The following is a 27,611-nucleotide window of genomic DNA, read 5'->3' as shown; positions in this document are numbered from 1 at the left end:
AATAAATGGGGAGCTCACATCAAAAAATGGTTGACCTGGAACCAGAGATCTGAGTTCAAATCTTGCCTCAGAAACTTACTTAGCTATGTGACCCTGGGCGATTCACTTAACTTCTTTTAGCCTCAGTTTTCTTTTCTGTAAAATGAAACTATTATCTATCTCAGAGGTTTATTGTGAGGATCAAATGAGACAATACATGTAAAGTGCTTTGCAAACCTTAAAGCACTAAGTAAATGCTAATTATTATCATCGTCATCATCATCATCATCATCATCATCATCATCATTATTATTATTATTCGTTGGAGGAAGAATCAGTGAGGAGAAAGGGAAGAGATAGTAAAAGGGGAAAAAATATGAGAGGTTGAAAAGAGAAGAGGAGAGAAGGCACAGGGCAGAGGGGAAAAGAAGTAGGGGAGGGAAGGAACAAAAGACAGGCACGGGGCGGGGGGGGGCGGGGGGGGGGGTTTCCTGACCTTAGCTGCTTCCTCCTATGGCAGTCTCATCCCCACCAAACCTTGAACCTGACCTTAGCCTCCTGCCTCTCACACATCTCTACTCTCCTGAGTCTCATATTGTTCCAGAGCTACCCAACTCCCACGAGTTGACCTGCTTCAGTGTTGCCTACCTCTGTGGTTGTGAAAAGGGCAGGGCAGATCCTATCTCCCAACAGCCTGTCTTCCTTATTTGAAAGGGAGATCAGAAAGAAATCTGGTGGCTGTAATTGGGGTAAGACCGGCAGGACTCCCAAGCTGGAACAGGAAGCCAATTTCCCCTAGGGAAGTGGGTAAAGGATTAAGTGATTTAGGGTCCCCCACAAAATAATCAGGGCTGACTGGCTGGGATTTTCTAGGCCTACATTCTACCTGGGAGTGTAGACCTTGCAGAGAGTCGCGTTTTGTACTCTGTAGACAAAGAGAATGCCCAATCAATGTTTCCGGCTGGTTCCTAGCTGCTTCACCTTGCATTATTAGCGTAAGGGAGATTTAAGTCACTCAAAGGAGACAGAGAGGAGTTTAATAGGTCTGAAAGTTTAGGAATGAGCCTGAGTCCTAAGTTTAAAAAAATTAGGGCAAAACCATTCACCCCATCTCAAAAGAATGAAAACCCCTAAGTCTGCACATAGCAAAACATTATTATCATCCTTCATACACAGCTGAGAAGTATTAAAGCCAGAATCCTTGGCAGTGAACTGGACATAGGGTCACTTCCTCAAACAGTACAGATCAGAGGCATTGATGGGAAAGGGAAAAAAGGGGAAAGGAAGGGAACAAGTGTTCATTAAGCACCTACTATGTGCCAGATACTGTGCTATGCACTTTACTCCGAACTCTGGGAGACAGGCATGCTATTATTATCCCTGTACAAGAGAGGAAATTAAAGCAGAAGGCAGTTAAGTGATTTGGGTAGGGTTATACTGCCAAGTATCTGAGGCTGACTTTGAATGCAGATTTTCCTGACTCCAGAACTCTATTGTACTACCTAGTTGACCCCAGGGGATGGGAAGAATAATCCCTGTGTAAAGGATGTGGGTAAAAGGAATATCCAGGTTCAGATAACAAAATGTCCATAATCCTCCTAACCACATGCAGCATGCATGGTATAAGGCAGTTCACAAAAAGGAGACAGCTGGCCAAAATGAAGTATTTGAAACATGGCATTTAATAAAAGGCAAGGTGAAGCAACTTTATATTGTATTAAATTAAATCACAAAGGCTGGCACGAATGAACTAAATACATTTGCTCAATAGGCAAGAGTTAGCCTCAGAAGCAGGAAGACCTAGGTGCAGGGCCCATCTCTGCCATATATTATGTAACCCTGAGTTTGGCCCTTCATCTGTCTCTTACTGTTCTAGGCAATTCTCCAAAGACTCTTAAGTTGCACAGTGACTGCTGATCTCTATTGATAGAGGGAATTTCCTCACTGAAAATTCCCTGTATCAATGAAATCACGGGACTGGACTAAAGATACTAATTCACCTATGATTGGCCTAGATAACTGGAAAGGTCATTTGCAGCCCTAAAACTGTAATCTCTTGATCCTATTTATTAAATGTGAATTTTCTTTCAAGTTACCAATCTTGGATTCAATTTCAAACCCAGTGTCATTCCATATTTCCTATCTTGAATTCTGATGAAGAAACCCAGTATCACAAATGGATAAGCTTTTAAATGGGTTAGTTCATTGCTGATTTTCCTTCTCTGAGTCAGGCATGAGTTTCTTTATCCCTCTTACCACTTATACTTCAATCCCTTTTATTAGTGGATACATGAACAAAGACTTTTATGTCTTTTGGTGTTTTTTTTTCTTTCAGAGACATCTTTTCATTTTGTTGAGGGATATAAATCACCAGCAATCTCAACTCACAATTATTTGCTTACAGTATTTTGCAAAAGCTGATTTTGTGGTTGTTGTTCAGAGACAGACTCATACTCTAGCAACATCCCATCTATTCAAACGAATGCCAAAAACAAATCTCTTAAAAGAATGTTTGGTGGGTCAGCTAGGTGGCACAGTGAGTAGAGCACCACAGGCCTTGGAGTCAGGAGGACCTGAGTTCAAATCTGGCCTCAGACTCTTGACACACTTACTAGCTGTGTGACCTTGGGCAAGTCACTTAACCCCAATTGCCCTGCCTTCCCCCCTGCAAAATAAATAAATAAACAAATGAACAAACAGACAAATAAATAAATAAATAAAATGATTTGGAAACAACCTTTCTCTGGCTTTCCTGAGATAGGATAAATCCCCATTCCATAGCCAAATAGAAAACACCTTAGGATTTTTCTCCATTTTTGATTGATTATGTCAATGCTTTTATTCAATTAATTTAGGTAACTAAAAGTTGTTTGTGCAAATGAAACGCAAGGCATGTCACCAAAGTATAAAATTGGTAAATCATTAAGATATACATAATATGTATGTGTGTGTATTCTTAAACAGGAAAAAAAAACCAAAATGATATCACTAGAATTAAATTGAATTGAGACTGAATTTCTTCTTGGAGAAGAAATCTCAAAAACCCAAAGAGTTTGAACATACCATAATGACAGGACAAAGTCATCATCATAAACAACCTAATGGCTCAGTGAGCTAGGCTGCCTTTTAGAGCCCTGCGCCTTGTTCTTGGAAAAATCCAAAAGTTCCGTGGCTATGGATTTTTACTAACAACTGGGATCCTCACATCTACTGCAATCCTAATCTTGCCACTATCTTTAACCCTGATCCCTTGTGGTTAACCTGTGGGAATACGATCATAAAAGGGTGGTGTTTTATCCTGCTATTTGTACAGTCCTAGTGCCAAACACCCCTGTTCTCATCAAGGGGAGTTTACTTAGCTGAGCCTTTCACCACTATAGAAACAAAACAATAGCCAAGGAGCCTTATGTTCTTTTCAAAGTAAATATTACCACCTTTCCCCCAAATATGCAAAAATGAGATTAGAGTAAATGTCTGTGTGCACATCTGAGATCATATGGGAATGGAAGGTGATAGCAAGAGGTCTATCAGGATTGAGAGAAAACCCGTACAATCTGTTTCTCTGCTGCTTATCTAGAAGGATAGAAGTTTCTTCAATCCCCAAGGCCTAAATAATTGAACGCATTTGAAAAGTTGTGCGTGTATGCTGTCAGTGATTCTTCACAATAATAAACTCTGGGTCTAGAATATTTCCTAAGTTCTATGGCTATATGTCTACATAGAACAAAACAGCTTGAATATTTATCACTTATCTGCTTGATCTGACCAATATAGCTATGACCAGCTATAGAGACCTGGTGGTATGATATAAAGAGCACAGACTCTGAAGTCAGCAGACACGAGTTCAAATCTTGCCCCTAAGGCTAGCTATGTTATCTTAGGTAAGTCAAGGAGCTTCCTTGGGTCTTTGTTTCCTCATCTATTAAATAGATGAAGATGACTTCTAAGATCCCTTCTAGCCTTCTATCCCTTCTATGATTTTTATTAAATGTCTTAATCTTTTCAAATGAACCAAAGACATAAAAAAGTCCAAGCTCCATAAAATGATGTGGTGGGGCAGTATGGCATAGTGGATAGAGAGCTAGCCATGAAGTTAGGAAGGTCCAGGTTCAAATACCACCTCTCATGCATATACTAACTATATGACCCTGGGTAAATCACTTAATCTAGGGCTCTAGCCTGCTAAGACTATAAAATGCAGAGGTGTTGACCTATATTAGTAGAGAAGGCTATTCATTTGGGAGTCCCCTATATCATTGAAGTTATAGGTCAAGTGTCCCCTTTTCATAAAAATGTATCCATTTAATATCACATTTTAGCATTTAACAGCTTGTTTAGTGGAGAAACAGCATCTAAACAAAGTGAAATTTCCATCATAGGTAGACAGGTATTTATAAAACCCTCTATAACCTAGTGTATAAGGGACTCAAATACTTGAAAAGGACTTGAAATGGACTGCACCAAGCTTTAGACACTCACTCAAATGCTTCAGAGTTCTTTTATAAATGTTTGAGAGTTTATGTTACATATAATTGCTAAAAGCACAGCACTTAGTTACCATCTAATTTAATGTCTTATATCTAATACTTCTTGGGTGTAGAACATCTTTCAAAGCCTTTCTTGATCATCTACCTATGGTTCTCTCTCTCTCTCTCTCTCTCTCTCTCTCTCTCTCTCTCACTCACTGCATTTATTTTGTATTTGTATCTTTGCTTATCTCTTTTGTATCTACATACTTATACATGTAGATGTTCTCTCCCCTAACAGAATGTAAATAGAAATTCCTTCATTTTTGTAATTGTTTCCATACTACCTACCAAAATACCTGGCAAATCAGACACACAAATGATATGGTCTTTAAGAATATTTACCATTTTCACTAATTCCATTGCTCTATTTTGTGTGTATCAATACAATGTCCTTTTGATGGGATGAATGAGGCTCATGAAAAGTTGTAAGGGCAGCTAGAAAAGTGGCACCCTACTTGGGGACTCAGGCACTAGATCAGGTTACAGAACACCTACCTTAAATAAAGAGATGAACTCTGAAGGTCTCTACCATCTCTGTGATTGTTTCTTTTTTTAGAAGTTCTTTCTGTTCTACCATTGCAATCCTTTAAACAATATCCACTGAATTCCTCACTTCAAGAAAGAATTGTTATAAAAATTCACAAATTATGAAGGCTCGTAGACATAACTAATTTTCTTTTTTAATGGCCACAGTTAACATACATCTCTACATTTCTTTGTTAATAACTCCAATTAGTAATTCATCATGGGGTAGTGTGTAATCTTATTGATCATATGCCAATTGTCAACTCAATTACTTTTGTGTAGGTTTTCTTCTTTGGGGACAAACATGATAATTCTGAAAAAGTTTTGCCTTCTCCAGTCACAGTTGAACTAATTTAATATCATCCCTTAGTAGGAGTGTACTAGTAAATGTTTAACAATCAGCTCTCAAAAATGCATGCAGGACACACTTTCAAGTTTAATCTGTATTATTAATGTATTCTCCATCACCTAGACAACCAACAAAACAATAAACCAAGCCCTCATTTGTATTTTTCTTTGTTTCTAAAGAGTAAGTGTTCACACTGAACATTGAATAATCTGAGCTGGTATGAGCTGGCTCCCGCATACCTCTGACTCTAAGTCAAATATAATTAATAATGAAGGCCTTATACTTCTCCTAACCAATTTATATTTTGTAAACTCATTTCAAAGCCAGATGTGTTGTTAAGAATAATTTGTTATTTCTGGCTATCTGTTCTTTTTGCTGTTACCCATTAATGTATATATTTGAGAACTCACTTTGTCTTGATTTTCAGTGAGATGTAATGATTTGAGTCATGCTAGGAGCAGCTAGGTGGCGAAGCGGACAGAGCACCAGGCCTGGAACAAGGAAGACCTGAGTTCAAATTCAGCCTCAGACACTCAGACACCTGGGCAAGTCACTTCACCCTGTTTACTTCAGTTTCCTCAGCCGTAAAATGAGTTGGAGAGAAAAATGGCAACCACTCCAGTATCTTTGACAAGAAAACTCCAAATGGGGTCACAGAGAGTTGGACATAACTGAAATAACTGAACAACAGATCATGAGTAGAAAAATACATCTAAATGAAAATCTAAAGTATGGCTAGATCTTATACTTCATTGAGGTTGGTAACTGAAATTGGGCACTCACAGATTATTTAGATCAGGAGCTCATTAAATTTGTGAGCAATGTTGTTCCAGACATAAGTCTTCTCAGTCTTAGTTTCTTTATCTTTAAAATGAGGGAAATGAACCATGTGATCCCTTAGAGTCCTTCTAACCTTGCCACTATCAATAATAATTCCTGACCAGCTGCCACCAATTGGCAGGTAAGCCTAAGAAGCCTAGAAGAGTCACCAGCCCACCAGCTCTGCTTTTTTCCCTCCCTAGCAGCCATAATCTGGGAAAACAACTTTGGTGGAGAGGGGCCCCACCATCCCCACCATCCCCACCATCCCCACCATCCCCACCATTGGCCATCTAACTTTCTTGGCCACCTTCAGGGCAGCCAAGCTGAAACAGCAAGGTATTTTGAGGAAGAAATAGGAGTGGCATGTCCCTGGCAAGTCAAGATTGCAATGGAGGACCCTGGGAATAACTCTGCTTCTGGACTGACTCTCATAGTCTTAATTAAGGGGATTTATTGCTGTGCAAAGAGAGCCTACCTTCCCTGCCACTGCCTACACCATCTGCCCCTGCGGGACAGGTAAGCCCAATACCCCTAGTGGCAGCACACACCCCTCCAGACCACCAGTCCTGCTTCCAGGTGAGTCCTGCTTCCCTAACCCCCACAGCCACAATTCCAGGAGACAAGTCCTGTGGAGATGAAGCCTGGCAATTGTTTCTTTGGATGCTGGAGCCACAGTGACTAAAGATACACAGAAGATAGTTCTTATCACCACAGTCCTTGTCCCTACCAAATGATTCAACATCAGGAACTGGCCTTATCACTGGAAATGATATAAAAGAAGAGGCATTAACATTTGCTTTGCTGCTGCCCCCTAATTATCTTTCTATTTTATAGCTGAAGCCATGTTGCATATATATGCTGTGTATACATGTCGTCTCCTTCATTAGAATGCAAGCTTCTTGAGAGCAGGGACTGCCATACCTTCCTATTTGCATTAGTGCAATGCTCTATCATTCATTCCAATTCAAAAATTCTGGGGCTCTACTTGCTCACTATATTTCAGGGTAAGTATCACTTCTCCCTATTCCCTTAGCCCTGGTCATTTCTTATATGTTATATTCTCCAAGATGATGCCTCCAAATCACAGAATCTTGGGAAAAACCTCTGAAGACATCAAGTCAACCCATGCCTGAACAATAACCTCCCTACAGCCTACCTAGCAAGTGGTAGCTATTGTTTCTGTTCTGGCCAGAAACTCTAAGGATCTTCCCCTCCCACACTGATTCTTTTGTGAAGGAAAACTTCTTTCACCTCATTTCTTACCTAGCCTTTAGTTACTGAATGGGTATTGCTTCAGACAAACTGAGACCTGGGATGGACCTTACTTTAAAAAGGCCAAGGTCTCCCACTGCATCTGGGGCCATCTCCAGTCATCTTGACTTATGTTTTGTCACTGGTACCTGATGACTCTGGAGGAGACAGTGAGGCTGCACAGTTCTGCCTCACTTAAATCCAATTCATAAGAGTCAAGATATCACCCTCCTGATGTCATTGGTCCTCTTCAAGAATGAAGGATGAATAACAACAACAGAAAGTGATAATCTAGCCTTTGCTTGAAGGCCTCCACTGAGAGAGAAGTCCTTACCTCCTAAGGAAGTCTGTTCTATTTTGGGGAGGAAAAGTTTTCCTTATATTTGAGATGGAAATTACCTCTTTGCAATTTCAACTCTTTGATCTCTGAGGCCAAAGAGAACAAGTTAAATCCCTCTCCCACAAATACTTGATGACAGTTATCATACCCTGCCTCTTTTCTGTAGGATAAATATCCCCAGTTCCTTCAACTGATTCTTCAATTCTTTCACTACTCAGGTTGTCCTACATGTTAGCTTACAAATATCCAAACCAGACTTGAGCAAGTGAAGAATTTTACATTTATCCTTATTGATTTTTATATTATATTTGACTCAGTATTGATGTCTGTGAAGATCTTTGGAGACCCTGTATAGCATCCAGCATGCTAGTTAGCCCTCTTAGCATTGTATTATCTGAAAATTTGATAATAATGTCATTTATACCTTTATGTAACTCTCTGATAAGAAATATTAAACAGCAAAAGAGCAGAGACAGACCTTAAGGTACTAGAAGAGGAAAAATATTCCAAAATGTCTACTGGCAAAGCCTCAAATAAAATACAGTTCAGGCACAATTTCAATTAGAATTTCTGAAATAAATGAAGCAATAATTACAAAAAGAGTTTTTAAAAATATTTTTTATCAATGAAATGAAAAAGCTAGAGGGAAAAAATGGAAAATAAGTGAGAGATATGGAAGAAAAAATTGGAAACGGAATTAGCTTCGCTCAAAAGGTACAAACCTTTGCCCAAGTAGCAAACTCCCTGAAAATTAGAATAGACAACATAGGAGTCAATGATTCCATGAGGAAATAGTAAAACAAAGACAAAAGAAGGGGAAAATAGAAGAAATCTAAGTATTTTATAGCAGAAACAAAAGTGACCTTGAAAACAGATGGAGAAAAAAATTTAAGAAGAAAAAGAGATAGATATCATATTTCAAGAAATCTTAAAAGAAAACTACCCAGATCTCTTAAAACAAAAATAGAAATAGAATCTACTGGTCACCTCCTGAAAGAAATCCCAAAATAAAAACTCCCAATAACATGCTTACCAAAATCCAGAGCTTCTAGATCAAAGGGGAAAAAAAAGAGTATAAGTGGCCAGAAAAAAAAAAAGAATTTAAGTATCAAGGAGTCACAATTAGAGCTACACATGATTTAGGAGTCACTATGATACTCTCTTTGGAAGAAAGAGGGCACAGGTTCAGTCCCAGATGAGTGCATGATAAGCAGGTATGGACATAGTGGATAGAGGAGTGCTGGGTCTGGAGTCAGGAAGACTCACTTTGGTGAGTTCAAATCTGGCCTCAGATACTTACTAGCTGTGTGACCCTGGGCAAGTCACTTAACCCCATTTGCCTCAGTTTCCTCATCTATAAAATGAGCTGGAGAAGCAAATGGCAAACCACTCCAGTATCTTTGCCAATAAAACCCCAAATGAGCTCACAAATACAAGACTTAAATTACTGAACAATAATATCAACAACCAAAAAGAAGTGTAGAGCTTGGAATATACTGAACTAGAAGGCAAAGAATATAGGCTTACAGCCAAGAATAACTTATTCAGCAAAATTGAGTGTAATGCTACAGGTGGAAAAATAGATCTTTGTTGAAATAAAAGAATCCCAAACACTTCTCTTGAAAAGATCAGAGCTTCAGAGAAACTTTGAGGTCCAAACACAGAAATTAAGAGAAACATATTTTAAGAAAACAATGGAAAGGGAAGGAAAGAGGATTACACTGGTGGAGGGAGGGGTGATTTGGGAAAGTTTATTGATGTCAATCAATTACTTCCTGGAATAGCTTCTTTAAATAAAAATAACAGAAGATTTTCAGGAAGTTAGTGGTTTGGACTACTAATCAATAGTGAGCATAATGTAATTCATTTCAACACTTTGGAATGGATGAATCATCCTGAGAGGTATCTGTTACTGTAAGCTTCAGGAAGGAAATTTTTATTAAGTTTTTTGGGGGAGGTTGTGGTTTTGTTGGGGTTTTTTTGTTTGTTTTTGGCAAAAAAGGAAGTTAGTTTCAAACAGTTTAAAGGAAAGAGCTGAGATATATTTTTCAAGGCACTGAGTATGTATTAAAATGATAAGGCAGAAGAATAGTCTATAATGAAAGGGAGGAAGCAAAATGAAAGAAAAAAAGAATAAAATTTCATGATGAAATATCAAAATTCAAGGATTTACTCAAGTCAAATTCTTTAAAAAAAAAACTCAAAATGCTATCTAAAATATTAATGAAAAGGACAGACCTTCCCAAGTACAAGGTAGAACTGAAGAATGAACAACCATAAACTTAAATATAAACAACTGGACAATAAAGATAGATTATATTGTCACGTCTACTACCTCATCTCTATTTTCCTCAGAATTTCTACAGTACACCAGCTATTTTTCCTGAAGCAACATACTAGACTTAGGCCTCTGCAAATTTTTGGACTAAGATAACCACAACCTACTTTACCTAGTTTTGCCCTAGAAATCCATATCAGAGTTTGAACTATTGTTATATAAAAGACCAAGAGCTGTGCTGTAATGAAGCTGTCAGATGTATTCAAAGTTTGGTTATCACACTATAAATAAGCATTTTCTTAAAAGAAATTTAAACAACCACTCACCTAGAGGTTATCTCATATAGCTCTTGCTACACTCTTGCTACATGCCAATCCACATACACACAAGCTGGAAGTAGTTAGAGGAAATTGTAACCACAGTCATGGAATTATGTAGAAAGGAGTGATTTTGCTTGGTAGGAGAGCCAACTTCCTTGCAGTCAGGAAGACCTGGGATCAAGTCCTTTCTCTCACTGTGTGACCCTGGGCAAACCACTGTGTTCCTAGGCAACTCTCTAAAACAGTTGATCCGTATGGTTAAGAGATTCTTCAACAGAAATCCCCTATAGCCATGAAAACACAGATTTGGACACTGCCCCCCACCCCAAGTTGTTTTTGATAGCTTATCTGTGTTAATGTGCTAATGAAAGAGAACTATTAAGATAGAAGATAAAACCTACATTACCCCTAAAACCTACTCTGGATAACTTATAGGACCTTGTGATGCTTTTATCTTCATTTTGTTTCCTGCCCTTGCTTCCATCCATAAGAGAAGAAAGCAGACAACAACATATTTTACTACTCTTCCAGAGACAGTGTACCCCAACCTCCACTTCTTCTCTGGGTCTAATGAAGGAAAGAAATGTGGGATAATAGAAAGGATAGTAGATTGAGGGTCAAAGAGACCTGATCTATACTCTTGGTTCTGCTACTACCTACCTAGTTGTGTCAATTTGGGCAAGTTATTTAACTTCTCTAAGCTACCTTTCTTAGTGAGTAACCTGCAATGTACAGCAATGCCTTGCAGGCAAGGAGTGTCATCAGAGTCGCTATCAAGAAGATATGTGATTGAAAGTGAGGGATAACAGCTGGATAAGCCAAGTACTCCTCTCCACCAAAAGTTAGACCCACAGGAAGTCTTCCAGTATGTTGGGTAGATCCTTTCCGAAAAATTTACAAAAGGATATGAACAAGAATTATACAAAAATGAAAAGGGTTTCAAACTGCATGCATACATGGATGAGACTGAGGAGACATCAAAATATTAAAATATTCTCTTGATGATACTATGTGGGCAAAAATCAGGGAATGTTTATCTCAGAATAATAAGGTGTCCCATGGAGAAATGGAATGATGAGAAGTGGGTGTAAATAGATGTCAGCATCCTGTCAATGATGAATTCTGAAAGGTGAATTCATCAAGGGTGATGAGATATAATGTATGAATGAATGAAGTTTATTAACTGCTTATTACATGCAAAACACTTTTCTAAGGGCTAAAGATACAAATCAAAAGTAAGAAAGTCCCTGTTCTTAAAGTCCTCACAATTCTAATGGGGAAGACAATAGTCAGTCAATAAACATTTATTAAGCAACTACTATGTTTACCAGGCACTGTGCTAAGTGCTGGAAAGAAAGGCAAGAGACTGTCCCTGCTTTAGAAAATCTCATAGTCCATCTGTAAACAACTATGTAGAAACAAGATATTTACAGGATAATTCAGAATTATAGAAGGCATTAGCATTAAGCAGGATCAGAAAAGGTTTATCACAGAAAGCAGAGCTTTAGCTATACATATGACTCAAAAAAGGAAGTGGGTCAGATACGTGGCAAGGGTGAGGCATTAACAGGTTGATAGCTCACATCATATATTAAGAGAATCAGAGGAAATTCTAGCATGTTGGAGAGATTCTCTACAATGGACTTTTGGAAAAACATGGGCAAGAATTCCACAGGATCAGAAGGCATGGATGGCTTGTAATTTGCAGCTGTAACCACATTAATGAAATCACAGATCCATAGAAAAATCCATTGGGATATGACTGTTCAAAAAGTAGGTCCTGGCTACTTTTTTGTCTCAGTTTCCCCCCAGGATTATCACTCAATAGTTTATTGATACTATCTGCTGCTTCCTCCTGTTTCTGTTGTTTGAACATTTCCAGCTTCATTAACACCATCATACGATTGATGGAGCAGGGAAAGGGAAAACAGGTGTTCACTGGGGAGGGAGATGCAACTAATAACTAGATTAAGGCATTTACCTGTGGATTTTATGCATCTGTCCTTCTATTTCATCCATCAACATTCTGAAGTAATAATTCACCAGACTATGTATATAATAGGCATGTAATAAATGCTGTTGAATCTTTGAGTTTGTTGAATAGTTCCCATATTTTTGGAATTCCTTGGACCTTTTGCATGAGCACTACTGAGATACTTGCAGTTATAAATTTTATTAATTAATATGCAGCACTGTTTTTTATTACACAGAGTTGTTGGGTAACTTTTTCATTGTATCAGGATAGTCTATAGGTAGGAGGTATTTGAAGCAACCTGAAAGAATGGCTAGGAAAGAAACCACCAGTGTGATAAAATGAGAACCAGCATAATATAGTGTTTCCACTATATCTCCGAACTTTAAGCCAAACAGGAGCTCTGCATTTGATCCCCAAGCACTGTCTTAATTTGCTATATGGTCCTGAGCAAGTCACTTAACCCCTACAGATAAGTTTCTGATAAATCTCAAACATTCCTCCCAGCTCTAAAACACCATCACCTATGATCTATACTAAAATCCAGCATAAACATTGATATTGAAATCTGAAAGGAAGTAAGGGATTCCAATATTAAATTAAATGAGGTGGCCAAGCATATGACAGCTAAGGTAATTTCGCTAGGAAGAAAGTTTTAAATTATCTAAAAATGCTAAGCATACCTGAATTCACTGTAACTTTTCAAGTTTAAAAAAAAATAATTTTAAAAAATAGTCCAATGAAGGAAATGTTGCCAGGAAAAGATTCATAGGTGGCAGCACATGAGGAGAATACCAGAGACAAGTTTATAATAGCTGTATGTTTATAGGGGGCAGCTAGGTGGCACAGTGGATAGAGTGCAGGGCCTGGAGTCAGGAAGACTCATCTTCCTGAGTTCAAATCTGGCCTCTGACACTTACCAGCTGGTTGACCCTGGACAAGTCACTTAACCCTGTTTGCCTTAGTTTCCTCATCTGTAAAATGAGCTGGAAAAGGAAATGACAGACCACTTCAGTAACTTTGCCAAGAAAACCCCAAATGAGGTCATGAAGAGTCAGACAAGACTGAACAACAAGATGTTTACAAGGCTTCATCATGTCTTAGGCTGAATATACATGATATGTTAAAGTAAACAAATACATTTTAAAGTCTGGGAATTTTGTTTTAAAAATGTCAAATAACAGAATATTTATAATAATAATATTAATAGCTAAAATGTAGGGAACTCTTGAAGTTACAAAATGCTTTACGTTTATTATCTCATTCAGAACTTTGGTCTCTAGAAAATTTAACTTTCCAACTTCCACACAACCTTTGTGTTTTGTATCAGTTTGGATTTTTTCAAGGATTTTTTTTGGAGGAGGTAGTTTAAATAAGTTCAAAAGAAAATTTCTAAAGTGGCAGATAATGTAAAAGTGGGATAGAAGGTCCTAGAATAGGAAATCACAAAGAATAGTCGAATTATTTTGGAAAGAAAAATCTTAAGACAATAGATTAGTATAGTATTGTATATATAAACAAATAATTCAGTTTCCCAACACAAGGAAACCAGGAACATTTTCAATAAAACAAGGAACACTAGAAGTATGAAAAGGAAGTGATTTTGCTTCAAGGTACATTTCCTCTCTGAAGTATACAGTACACTAACATGGAATTAAGACTTGGATTACTGTCATCGGGAGAATGCTACATTCTGACAAAGATCTGAGACTTTGGTGGGTAAAAACCACGTCCTACACTGTGGCACATGATGAAATGTTCTCTCCCAGAACCACACCAGTTATGGGATGTATGAAGTACTGCACAATTCCATTACTTGGTGGAAATTTTGGCGGTTTTTTCTGAAACATCTAGAATACAATGAGAAAGAGGATCCTAACTGGGATGGCAGCCCTGTATGCTCTTACACTGTGACTTCCTACATTTATGTACAAGGATATTCTTAAATCAAACAAAACAATTTTATAACAAAATAAGGGATGCTTTTCCAGTGATTTTGCTACTTCCACATTGGTATATCTGGAGTTTTCCAGGTCTGGATCAATAACTTAGGGAAACCACAAATAGACTACAGTCCAAAGGCAATAAGCAGCACCAATCCACTGATACTGTTATTCCTCTGTAACTGAGATTTAAATTTTTTTCATGTCTTCAAGGAACTTGAGCAAAACCAGTGTTGAAGTTCTTTAGACATCTACTGGGTATATACACAAAGATAAAAGAAAGAAGAAAAGGTTCTCTATGTACCAAAAATATTTATGGTAGCTGTTTTCGAATTGAAAACTAAGAGAGTGCTTATCAACTGGGGAATGACTGAACAAGTTGTGGTACCCATAAGAAACTATGAAGAGAATAATTTTGGAGAAATCAGAGATGACATATGAATTGAGGCAGAGTAAAGTGAGCAGAACCTGGAGAACAATTTATACTATAACATTGTAAAAACGAGCAATTGTGAAAGACTCAATTACTCTAATCAAGGTAATGATCAACTCTGATTTCAGAGGACCAATGATGAAGAATGATACCCACCTCCTGACAGAGAGGTGATGGACTCAAGATGAATTACATACACATTTTGGACACAGTCAGTGTAGGAATTATTTTCTTTGACTTTGTATATTTGTTACAAAGGTTTTGTTTTCCTTTCTTTTTTCAAAGAAGAGGGGGTGGGAGGGAAAGAAAATAAATTTTAATTGAAAAAATTTTCATTGAAAAACCTAATAGGCACAATTTTGCTACAAAAATTTATCAGGTGAAAAATGCTATCCACCTCCAGAGAAAGAACTGATGTTGTCTGAATATAAACTGAAGAATACTATTTTTCACTTTCTTTTTTCTTTCCTTCTTTCTTTCCTCCTTCCTTCCCCTTCTTTCTTTTTCTCCCTCCCTCCTACCCTCCCTCCCTCCTCCCTTCCTTCCCTCCCTCCCTCCCTCTCTCTTTCCTTCCTTCCTTCCTTCCTTCCTTCCTTCCTTCCTTCCTTCCTTCCTTCCTTCCTTCCTTCTTTCCTTCCTTCATCCCTTCCTTTCTTTCTTCTTGCACAAAATGACTAATATAGAAATGTTTTACATGATTGCACCTGTACAATCACTATCAGATTGCTTACCATCTCAGGGTGAGGATGAAGGAGGAAGAGATAGAATTTGGAACTCGAAACTTAAAAAAAAACCCAACAAATGTTAAAAATTGTTTTTACATGTTATTGGGGGGGGAAAGAAAATATTATTTAAAAAACTTATCAGAGCAACTTTGATATGCTAATAGATGAAACCATGAATGCAACCACTGCAAGCTTTCTGCTTTATGCAGAGGTTCTCATTTGACTGGCTGATGGCCTTTATAAAGTCTCACCTGGAATTTCCATTGTCATTTCTTTCCATCTTCTCCTCCTCATCTTTTAGCTCCTCTCCAATTCCCCTCTCTTCTTACCTGCAATTCTCACCATTTTCAACTTTCTAATATTCAGTATAGTGATTGATTATATCCCGTGCTATCTGGAGAAAAGACACTATGTAAAATGCTACTTTAAGTTTCCTCTCTAAAATACACCCTTTTTCTTGGGCCACGTCATCAAACCCTTCTAATTTTCATTACGCCATTAAGATGTTTATGTTCCTTCAGAATGTTCTCTTACACATTCCATGTGTTCTAAGATATATGGACTGAAAAAAGTACTTACTTTTGTTCAACATAAAGAGGGTCAAAGAACTCGGTTGTGATTTTGTTTGCATATAGGGAGCAGCCTGTCATAGAGCACAATCCTAAAACATACCAGAATGAAGATACTAACATTAGAATGAGCACAATAATTTTACTACATGCATGGATTAGGTGGAAATTTACTATTTACCTGAAAGAATGAATACAGTTCCAGCCAAACAAGCAATTTTAGCTTTGGCTTTATCTGAGCCTCCAACTTTTGTACACTTCATTCCAAACATCGCAAATATGGAAGCAAAAAATCCAAGACTGACAGCAGCAATCATCAGTCCTCTACATGCTTGGATATAGCCTGAAATTACAATATGACATTTTTAACATTACAACAATATATGTTATTTTGAAGAGATAAATCCTCCCTTTACAATGTCAGTCTATTCTGTCTTCTGGAAGAATAACTGCAATAGTTAAAATTCCATCATTTTGGTTTTATGGTGAGAAAGCAGAACCAGAAATGCTCTTTTCAATACCACACCCTAAAACTCTTCCTCAAACTTATTCACTTAAGTGATGTTTCTGGCATATGAAAGTTTTAACAACGGGGTTACACCCCATAGAGAACAAATTAAGACTAGTCAAAAGGCCATTTGACTGATAAGACAAAAATATTATTTGATTACTTTCACACAGACAGAGTAACTTGAATTAGTCTAAGGTTTTTGTTTAGTAGGGGCCTGTGGGGAATCTGCTTTAAATAATAGATAAGAATAACCTATAATTAGTTTATCAATAGTTCACATTATCATAGAATTTAGTGCTTTAAGGGACCAAAAAATTATGTAGACTAGCTCTATTCTCTTATAAATGAAGAAACTGAAACCTACAAAGATTAGGTGACTTGTCCAAGGTAGTTGACACTTGAATAGGTATTTCAAAATGCTTGAGAGTGGCTTGAAAACATTTTGTTCTCGTAATAAGTAGTTTACTTACTTCAGCTAAAATCTAGCTTGCAATATTAATTTGTTTAGCAAACCCATTCTTTATATCTAGGACAAAAACGATACCCATGCAAATTATCATAAAATGCTAATTAGTAGTATGTTAATTAATGAAGTTTTATTGTTCAATGTTATTGAACTTACAATAAAGAACAGTGTCTTACATGTAGTGAACACTCAAATATTTGCTAAATAAATTAGTGAATGAATACCCATAAATAAAGTCTGTAAGTGGAGCAATATGCTATATTTATTTTCAATTTAATTATTCCAAGGACCATCTAATCTTGAATTTTCTCTCTTTTCTGATATTGGCTAGTGTGGAATTCAGGAACCAGGAATTTTCCTATTGGGAAAATTATGGACTGAAGAAAGGCTTATAAAGTATCAGCCTTAGAGTGTTTAAGTATTCAGACCAATTCCACCTACATTTAAGTACTGAGAGAGATCCAAAGATAAATGAGACTTGGGCCAATTATGATGAGAACAGTCTGCCAAAGGGAATAGTGATGGAGTTGAAGATAATACTAAAAGCTTCATTTCAGTTTGGGACTTAAGCTATTATAAGAAACTCCAATTACAAAAAATTTCAGGGCCACTCAAATGCAATTTGTTTAAATCTTGGTCAGCTTCTCTCTCTAGGGAGGGTGTCTTTATGAATAGTGAACCTAACTTCTCCTCCATGCTGATACAAGTAAAATCCAAGTTCTTAAACTGTATTTTTGCTTTTTAAGGTGTCCCAAATGAAAACTGACATTTCAAGTAGAAAGAAGCATGCATTACTCGTATTATAAAATGTGTTTTCAAAGACATTAGGTATCTAGTTTTTTTTGTTTATATGAATTTTATTTTAAAGTTTAAGAAGCTGCCTTGCTTTCCTATGATTTAAGAAGATTTATTGCTGTAAAGACACGAAACAGGCAAATAAAAAACAGTAACTCTAGGGAAAACAGCATATAGACACTGATATTCAGAAAATATAGTTAACACAGGTTAATTTGGCATAGTGACATTGCTGCTAAGCAATGAATCCTAAAAGGTTTTCCTGACTAAGTATCTCTTCACTCCTCCCTTTTTTCAGTAGGATCCCTGATTGACACCCCAGGCAGCTGGCAGGGTGTTGGAGAGCTGGAATCAGGATTCTCAGAAAGGAAGGAAATAAACATTTATTAAGCACTTATTATACGCCAGGCAGTGAGCTATCCACTTTAAAATCATTATCTCAATCCTTACTACAACCCTGAGAGGTAGGTGTTGCTATTATCCCCATTTTACAGATAAGAAAAGAGAGGCAGAGAGCCCTTAAGGGCCACAGGGCCACATAGCTAGTAAGTGTCTAATGATGGATTTGAACTCAGGTCTTCCTGACTCCACTCCCAGTTCTCTGTACACTCTGTTCATCGAGCAATTTCAGGTTTGGTTCAACAGCATGTAACAAGTTAGTAAGAGGACTAGCTTATTGTTTGGCAGCAAAGGTTCAGCCCATACTCTGACCATCTTTATCAACAAAGAGAATTATTTTAGTCTATGATTTTAAACTTCTTTAAACATCTTTGTCCTGCCTTCAATTGCAGTCACTGAACAAATATCAGACCTTAGGTATGATAAAAATGCTAAAAATAAAACTATCTTAAGGAAACGATTCTTCTTTACTTATATTTCATTATGAATTGGTAGAGTGCAGGCAGTCCCAATTTATAGAAGTTCAATTGTAAATTCTGTAGTTTGGAAATCAAAATGCATTTCCTATAGAAGCAGTATTGTAAATAGTGATTTAATTCTCAGGTTTAGCCCTAAAAGCCCATAACAAAGGGAATAGGGCTAAGAACGTTATTATCTATATTATCTATATTGTAATCACATGTACAATAACAATCCTATGGGCAAGTGTGGACCAAATTTCACTTCAGATCATCAGAGACACATCTTTCCTTGTAAACTGTGCTTTTGGTTGTGGCAAGGTAGAGGCAGGGAATTGAATGGCTGACAGCATCATATCTTCATACAGTATCAGTTGGAGGGCAGGGAGACAGGTACCTCAGGAGCAGGGGTTCTGAAACAGCAGTCCACAGAGGGGTCCATGAATATTGTTCAAGGGGTCTATGAATTTGAAGTGGAAAAAATAGCATATGTATATTTCCTTTCACTAACTTCTACCTGAAATTTATCATTTTCTTCAAGTATTTCAAAACATTCTTCTCAGAAGCAGCCCATGACATAAAAAAGTTTAAGAACTCCTGCCCTGGAGTAACGTGTTCACACTATATCTGCATCAAAGGAAATATCTTAGGGTCTGAATTGGGAAAGAAAGGACAGCGGCTTCATGCATGGTGGTGACTTCTTGTACAACTCCTGTTTTATGTGAGGAATGTTTATATGTGTCAGGTATTCATAAATTAAGTACTGCCTGTATTTATAAATTAAGAGGTAGCTAGGTGGCCCAATGAATTGAGTGCTGAATCTGGAGTCAGGAAGCCCTAAGTTCAAATCCTGCCTTAGACCTTACTGTGTGATCCTGGGCAATGCACTTAAACGCTGTCTGCCTCAGTTTCCCCAAATATAGAATGAGGATAATAATACCTACCTCCTAGAGTTGTTGTGAGGATCAAATTAGTTAATATTTTAAAGTACTTAGCAGAGTGCCTGACACCTAGTAGGTGCTTAATAAACACTTGTTTCCTTCCATTCTATTGACAGACCTAATCTTTGCATGATTTATGTCCAATTATAAGCATTCATGTAATGATTTCCCTTTTGCAATGTGGGTGCCTACAACTTTGCATTCAATACTTCCTAAGGGTAAAACTTATTTTAGATAATACCATTGAACAAAATAGTAGTAAAAACTGGTCAAGGAGATCATTATTTCCGACAGGCCTAATTTACTGGCACTGTTAACAGCTAATTAACACATTAAGGTGCTGAAGCATGAACATATTTACTCAGAGGTTCTCTAAAGCAAAATTTATAGTTAAAACTCCTAGGAGAAATGGCAAACATTCACAGTAACAAAAATAGATGGCATATACTAATAGCAACATGGCTGAGATTGATTCCTATCCAAAGGTCAAATGGCACTTTGAGAGTAATAGAGTTCTGCAAGATAGCCAGAAATCATTAGCTCACTTAACTAGGAAATAGTTTCAATTAGTAAAAGGACTGTGACTTCTATCAGTAGATATTGCAGGATGAAAAAAATTACAATCTAATTTTCCCAAAATTTGCAGTAAACACAATTCAATTTATTAGTTAAAAAATACATTTGATTTTCACTGTGCATCTCTAAAAATTAAAATATCCACTTGAAGAGAAACCATTAGTGGCACACTAACTTGATTATAGAGTCATGGAAAAAGAGATTAGACTGGACCTGTGATTTCACTGACAGGGGGAACTCCCAGATGAGAAAACTCCCTTTATCAGTGAAGGTCAGCACCTTGTCTATGACTTATAATTTTAGAGATTTACCTAGAACACTGATTTAATTCATACTCACATAGCAAATATGTGTCCAAAATGAGACTTGAATCCAGGTCTTCCCAGCCCCAAGGCCAGCTCTCCATCTACTGTATAACAGTATAATAGTGCCTTTCTAGAAACTATCTATGTATGTATGCACACACACATATACACACACCTACAGGAATACACACACACACACACATATATATATTTAATGATAAGGATCTTAGTGTAATACATAACTGTTCTCAGAGCAAATCCTGGGGATAGGTCCTGTTTCTAGCACATACTGGCTGTGTGACCCTGGACAAATCATTTAAACTCTAAATGCTCTCGGCAATCCTCTGAGACTATAAATTACAGACAGGGTGTTGACCTGCCATGAGAAAGTGAGTTTCTTACCTTGAAATTCCCCAAACCAACAAAATCATAGGTCTCATGTCTTTCTATAAGATTTTTCTTATATTGGCAAATACTTAACATTTTTTTTTGCTGGAAAATCCTTAAAAAGGAACAGAGCTAAACTGCTAGAATCATATTATGAAAAAATGGAACTGATGTAGGCAGTTTGGATCCTTATCACTAGATTTGAGGTGACCCAAAGCTTTTCTAAGCCTTAAGCTGCTTTATCTATAAAACTGAGATGAGAGTTACACAATCTTGTTAGTCAAAACTCAAAGGTACATCTCCACATGCTATATTACTAACTGAAATAAATTAGCATCATCATCCTTATCAGTTAGCTTAATTATCCCTTTCAAGATTAGGAAAACATAAATAAGGGACCTTTTCTTCTTGGAATCTTTCAGCAATCTGGCTTTATTTCCATTTACTTTCCTCAAGCCAACTGCTTGTGTGTTACTGATGCAGCTTTTTACAAGAAACATTTACACCATCTCAAAAGCATCGTTGCAAAGTTGGTATATCAGATAATTTATCAAATGCTGTTTATGGACAACATGGCCTTCAGTTCCAACTATGGCACACCATCTCGGGGACATGGATGATGAGAAGTAAGGAAGCTGATTGACTCTGGCCAGAGATATTTCATTTATGAGTGGAAAACAATCTGTTTATACACAGAGAGTATTCTTCAGTTGGGACAAGTAGGTGATGCAGTGAATAGCAGGCTGGGCCTGGAGGGAGGAAGATGCATGCTCCTTAACTCAAACTTGGCCTCTCTTACTAGCTATGTAACCCTGGGCAAGTCACTTAACCTTGTTTTCCTTAATTTCTTCATCTCTAAAATAAGCTAGAAAAGGAAATGGCAAACCATTCCAGTATCTTTGCCAAGACAAGCCTGAATGGAGTCACAAAGAATCAGACATGACTGAACAACCACAATAGATTCACTCCCCTCCTTCACTTGATTCTAAATCTGTAAGATATCTGTCATTTTCTCCACTCATACAGCCAACACCCCAACTCAGCCTTTTATCATCTCTCGCCTAGACTACTGTAACAGTCTTCTAACTGGTCTCTCCATTTACGATATCTCCTCTCTCCAATCCATTCTCTGCAGCACTGAAAAAATAATCTTCCTAAAGCACAGAAAAGACCATGCTCAAAAATCAGCAGTGGCTGCTTATTGACCCTAGGATAAAATACAAATTTCTCAACTTGACATTTAAGTTCCTCCACAGTTTGGCTCCAACCTGTCTTTCCAACCATATCGCCTACTATTCTTTATGTTCTGGTCAAGCCAGATCACTAGATAGATGTTCCCCAAACTTGAGATCTTATCTCTTGCTTCCATAGGTTCACACAAACCTGGAATGCCCTCCTTCTTCAACTCCATCTTTAAAAATTGTTATTTTCCTTCAAGCCTCTGGCACATCTCAGGTACCATCTTCTCAGTGAAGCCTTCCTCGATACTCCCAGTTGGCAGCATTCTCTCTTTTCTCAATTATCTTGTTTTACTCTGTGTTTATAGATTATCATGCAACCCACCTTCCCTAGAATGAAAGCTCTTTGAGAACAGGGACTTGTTTTGTGTGTGTGTGTGTGTGTGTGTGTGTGTGTGTGTGTGTAGCTGCATTTAATCTGTAGAGAGTGCATTCCCAATAAACTCCTTTTACTAATACAGATCAGCAAAGGTTCTGTAATTTATTGTTGCCCAGGGCAATAAGAAAGTAAGTGACTTGCTCAGGAACATTTCCTCCAAGATATGTGAGATCTGGGAATTGAATCCAGGGTGCCACTCCCTACACACACACACACACACACACACACACACACACACACACACACGATTTATTCAATACACCATGATGTCTCTATCCTTACACATAAGAGCCACCTTATAAATGTTCGTTGGATTGAAGATTGTTAGCTTCAAGCCTTTATATCCTCCCTCTCCCCTTCAATTCTCCATTCTTCAAGGACTTCAAAGTAGAAGCGGAAAGTGGTTTAAGTATGGGTGTCATTGACTCTTCCCTCTGAGATTCCACCATTCAACAATAGCATTTAAACTTTGTCACCCACCCGTCCATTCCATCACTATTCCCCACTGAGAAGGGCAGCATTTCAGCATCCTATCAATAACTCTTTTGAGGCTGTTATTTCTTTCTCCTTTCCCCACCCCCACCCTTTTAAAGGAAGTTCATGTACCTGGCAAGCCAACTCACCTCACAATACAATTATAACAGAAGAATGCTCTCAGGACAGTTACTGTAAATCCCATATACCTGAATGGTAAACCACAGAAATAAGAGCCTATCTGTTCAAATCATCTGCCTGGATTTGTGTTTTGGATAACAGACAATTGAACAGTAGTTCTAGGGAGTAAATATGGCCCAGATCATTCATATGTGAAGGTACTACTCAATTCCTCTTCCCTTTCAAAACAATGCCTATATTTCCTTTACACTGTGTCCCCATCAAATACTACATTGAGCAAGAGTTTGCTTTTCAAGGAGCACAATTACATACACGAAAACAAATGCAACCTTAGAGGCATCAAAATCTTGTCTCTACTATTTACCCAGCTATGTAAATAAAAAACTTGAAATAATGCAATGAGAAAAAAAAAACACCTTAAAACTAAAAATAGTGTAATTCTTCCTTCTGGGTTTCAGCAGCTACTTAGCTTATGCAGTCCAACCCCTTACTCTTCCCTCTCTATATAAGAATCCCAATTTCTACTTCAAAAGTCTATTGTTCTCCTCGAGGTTAAACAAAGCTGGTATTATCTGCGACTATCTAACTGTTGCAGACTTTCTGAGTTGCTATAAGCAAGAAAAAAAACGTCTAGTCTTATCTATAACTGCATTTGTAAGGAAAACCAAAGAATGTCTATTTCAAATAAAAGAAAAAGGAAAAAACCCACACAGAGGAAAGATCATCCCACCAGGAAAAAGCTAGCATAGTAACAAAAGTAAGAGCTAGAGAAGGTAAAGGGGGAGGAGGGAGGGAAGGAAGGAAGGAAGGAAGAGGGAAGTGTTCTTTCTATGCCAAACTTCTCCACGCTGTAACTGAGGTTTCGGGAGAAGTAGAATATTAACTAATCGCTCGATGACTCGGGTGGGAATAATCAGTTGTTGTTCTATTGTCTTAAAACTTAGAGAAAGCATTTAAATCCATCTGGGTGATTTTATCATTTTAAAGAAGCACACCTTGTTGATCTTTCTAACGCATGATTTTTAAAGATTTGACCGAAGTGCAAGGACAAATGATTTTTGCTTTTAATCAATTCCCTCATTTCAGAAATAAAGCGGTAATTCCAGCAGTAGTGAGGAATTTCTTCCTTCAATGCAGGTCATAACTTGGTTATGTCCTTGTCAATAAATCCTACGGAGTTTGCAGCTTGAGGTACTTAGAGAAATGGCCCACTAATTGTCTGAGGTGAGATCTGAACATAGATTTTTCGGAATCTAAGTTCTAACTTTCATCCACTAAGCCAAGATCCCTCTGCAAAAAAAGAGGCCAAACTGAGTTTTAAATACAGGGGATGGTGAATGTATAGTTACTAACTGTACAAAAACAAAGTGTGTTTTTATTGGTAGAGCGCCCCTCTATAATAAAGATATTCTTAGTAATGGGAGTGCAGCAACAAGAACCACCACACGTTGCCAAATCCCTTCTTTCAAACGCCTTTTTTTCTCCTGGGTACGCGAAGGTCTCGCTGACCACAGGCGCAGGACAGGAGCCCTGCCACCTCAGGCCCCGGCAGCCGCTCAGTGGTGGTAGCCATCCCAGGAGCGCTGCCTGAGCTAGAACGGACTGCCTAAGCTGCGCACCTGCTGCTCTACTTCATCCCGGCTGGCTCACACCTGGCGGCCAAACCAGAGACACTCTCAGCTCACTCACCCACCTTCTCAATCTCTCTCAAGAACAGAAGGTTCTTAACCATTTTTTTTTAATTATTATGGACCCCTCTGGCAGTCGGGAAAAGCCTAAGGATCCCTTCTTAGAATGATGTTTTTAAACACTTGAAAGAAATGCTAATTTCGGTTAGAGGTTAACGAAAATAAAGATGTGAATCTTTTTCCCTATCCAAGTTCACGGATTCCCAAAATTCTAACCACGGACTCCAGGTTAAGACCCTTGCTTTAAAACAATTTCTTAGATTCCAAGATGAGTGAAAAACCAGAATCAAACTCAAAGCTCTCCTCTGTGCGTCCTTCCCTCCCCCGACGCAGTTCCCACCTTCTTGCTTCCCGACACCTATCCTGCCCTCCAGGTGCTAAAGTACGTGTTGCTCCCTGAGCCCCTGGACTACTTTTAGCTACTTGCACCTCCTCTCAGGCACACCCAGCTAAGTAGTCGGACGGCGCTCACCGAGTGGAATAAAGGAGAGGGAGGAAGAGCGCGAGAAAGCGATATGGGGGAGACGGCGTTCGGGGAGAGGTCACAGGGGAAAGGAGTATAGATGCAGACCGTCCAGAGCCAGCATGGAGGGGAAGTCCTTGCAGTTAGAGACACCCGTGGAGTCGGTAACACATGTCTTCCACAGGTTGGCCCAATAGGTGGCGGTGGTGATGACCGTGCCATCGATGGTGGACACTTTCCAGTAGTCGGTGGGCAGCGTGGAGGAGACCAGCACCCAACCCGAGATGGCTACCATGAAGGCGATGATCTCCGAGGCTGTACTCGCCATGTCGCTGGCTGCGCAGCGCTTCCCGCATCCACTCCCCTGCCTAGGACCTCTTCCTTCTAGTGCTCCCCACACCTACCCCTCCCCCGACTCCGCCTCCTTCTAGGGTCCCCTCCTCCAGCAGCCCCAGGGCGAGCGTGAGTAAAGAGGGTCGAAGGGAGCCCCGGAGCTTGAGCGCGGTGTTTAAAACTAGCTCCAGCGGGGAAGCCACCAGCTCACTGCACGGAGTCCCGGTAATTTGTTTCACAGCATCCTACCCCAGCCCTGGCTTTCCCTACGCCCCCCACCCGAGTCCGTTTTTCACCACTCCTTGTTTACTCCCCTCCCCTTCTTTCCTCCTAAGAAGAGGGAAACTAAAAGACTCGGCCCTATAGATGATGATTTCTAAATGGAGAGGGAGAAGAGATAGGGGAAGAAAATGAAAATCTTCATTGTCCTGCTGTGCCCCAGACTTCACTCTCACCACTTCTCGCCACTGAAGATTCAGGGGGATGATCGCCCCTCAGCTCTGTCAGGTTTCCTTGGAAGAAACGTGAAGGATATAAGAGTGTAACGAGAGGGCTAGACAGATGGTTTGTTGGACACCGAGAGTGATCTCTAAGGGAGTGAGGTAATTACTCAGGTTTTCTTGCCCCCTGGTCCAGATCATCACAACCTTGAATCTGTATCCGGGTTTTCTTTCCTCTGTGCCCTCCTGCTCCCTCCTCAGAAATTGGGCCAGGTGCCCGCATCAATAAGAACACATTCCTTCATGCACCTCTCTCAGTAACCTATTCCCCTCCTCTAGCAGTCTATTATTAGTTTGCTGGTTCAGCTTGCCAACCCCAAAGAGTCCCTCATTAGAGGCGTATGGCCTAAATACACTAAAACCAACAGCGGCTGTAACATCCAGAGACCTGTGCCTTCAAGAAATGCCCTTGTTCTGAGGCATTATAGAAGGGGAAGGCAGGCAACCAGGAAGTGGCACATCCAATAGAAGGGATTCTCTTTATGCCCTACCCATGGCAAATAGTTTGGTTTCCAAAGTACCTTATTAAATCTGAAAGGAGAAAGACTTTTGTGGGCTATATACTCTACTAGGATAGGTAAGCTTAAAGTGATATAGTCTAACAACACTGTCCTAAACTTATTCCATTATTAAGTTTTAACCCTTCATGGTAAGTCTGAGAAACTGATCCTGTTACACCTGAGTGGGACTGTCAAGGAGGGTTCACTGAGCAGACTGTCTTTGGAAGCAGCATGAAGCCTCTGTATACACATGTCTGTTCATTGTACACTCCCAGTTCTAATGAAACTGGCCTGCTAACTGTTCCCCACTCGCAACAACCCACTTCCTTCCCCTCCCTTTGCACAAGGAATATTCTCCATATCTGGACCGCACTCCCTTCTTACCTCCATCCAATAAAATATTTTCCTGGTCCCCCCAGGTATTGACACTCTCTAGGTTTTGAAATTATTTTATCTATACTTCGTTTATATTTACTTGTATGCAGATTGTTTCCTCCAAATAGACTATGAGGTCCTTGAAGCTTATTTCATATTTTGGAATCTAGCATGGTGCCTTGCATATGATAGTAGACACAATAAACATTTGTTGAATTAAATTTGTTTATCCAAATCCATGAATAGAGGACAGAACCGTACACATGCAAAGTCTTTTGATTTAATCAGAATCATAAGCTTAAAAATTCTAGTCACATCACTGTCTTTCATATACAGAGATAAGACTACTGACCTGCTTTATACTATGCCTTATCTTTTCTAGTAGTAGTGAAGGGTTCATGCTTCACCATCCATGCTCTCTTTGCTGAACAAAGATATTTCTCTTGTGACAAGATACATATAAGAAGCGGGGCCACAGTAGAATATCTGAGTCTTGCAGGACTGAAACCTTGGAGTCATCTTAGACCTCTTGTTGTTTTCTTCTTCTTCTTGTACATTTGCTTACCCAGTTCTACAGATTCCTCCTTTTCTTTCCCTTCCTTGAGCCAGCTCATGGCCTAGGCATTCAGACCTGCATAACTGCAATA

General features: G+C 38.7%; 1 protein-coding gene across 3 annotated transcripts in view; it reads right to left on the bottom strand.

Moving 5' to 3' along the window:
• The window catches only part of CLDN10 (claudin 10), a 118,882-nt gene that overhangs the window by 10,435 nt on the left and 80,836 nt on the right, over nt 1–27,611 (bottom strand). For 2 of the 3 annotated variants that reach the window (XM_036757137.1, XM_036757138.1), the window contains exons 2-3: nt 16,217–16,378; nt 16,046–16,127 (exon numbers count right to left, since the gene is read on the bottom strand). In XM_036757137.1, the coding sequence (XP_036613032.1) occupies nt 16,046–16,127; nt 16,217–16,378 (244 nt within the window). Of the gene's footprint in view, nt 1–16,045; nt 16,128–16,216; nt 16,379–25,364; nt 25,640–27,611 lie in introns of those variants that run through there. The other variant, XM_036757136.1, reaches the window with a different exon arrangement.

Source organism: Trichosurus vulpecula, chromosome 4 (genome assembly GCF_011100635.1).
Source record: "Trichosurus vulpecula isolate mTriVul1 chromosome 4, mTriVul1.pri, whole genome shotgun sequence".
Classification (NCBI taxonomy): domain Eukaryota; kingdom Metazoa; phylum Chordata; class Mammalia; order Diprotodontia; family Phalangeridae; genus Trichosurus; species Trichosurus vulpecula.
Note: the sequence above shows the minus strand (reverse complement) of the source record. Positions and strands in the feature narration are given on the sequence as shown.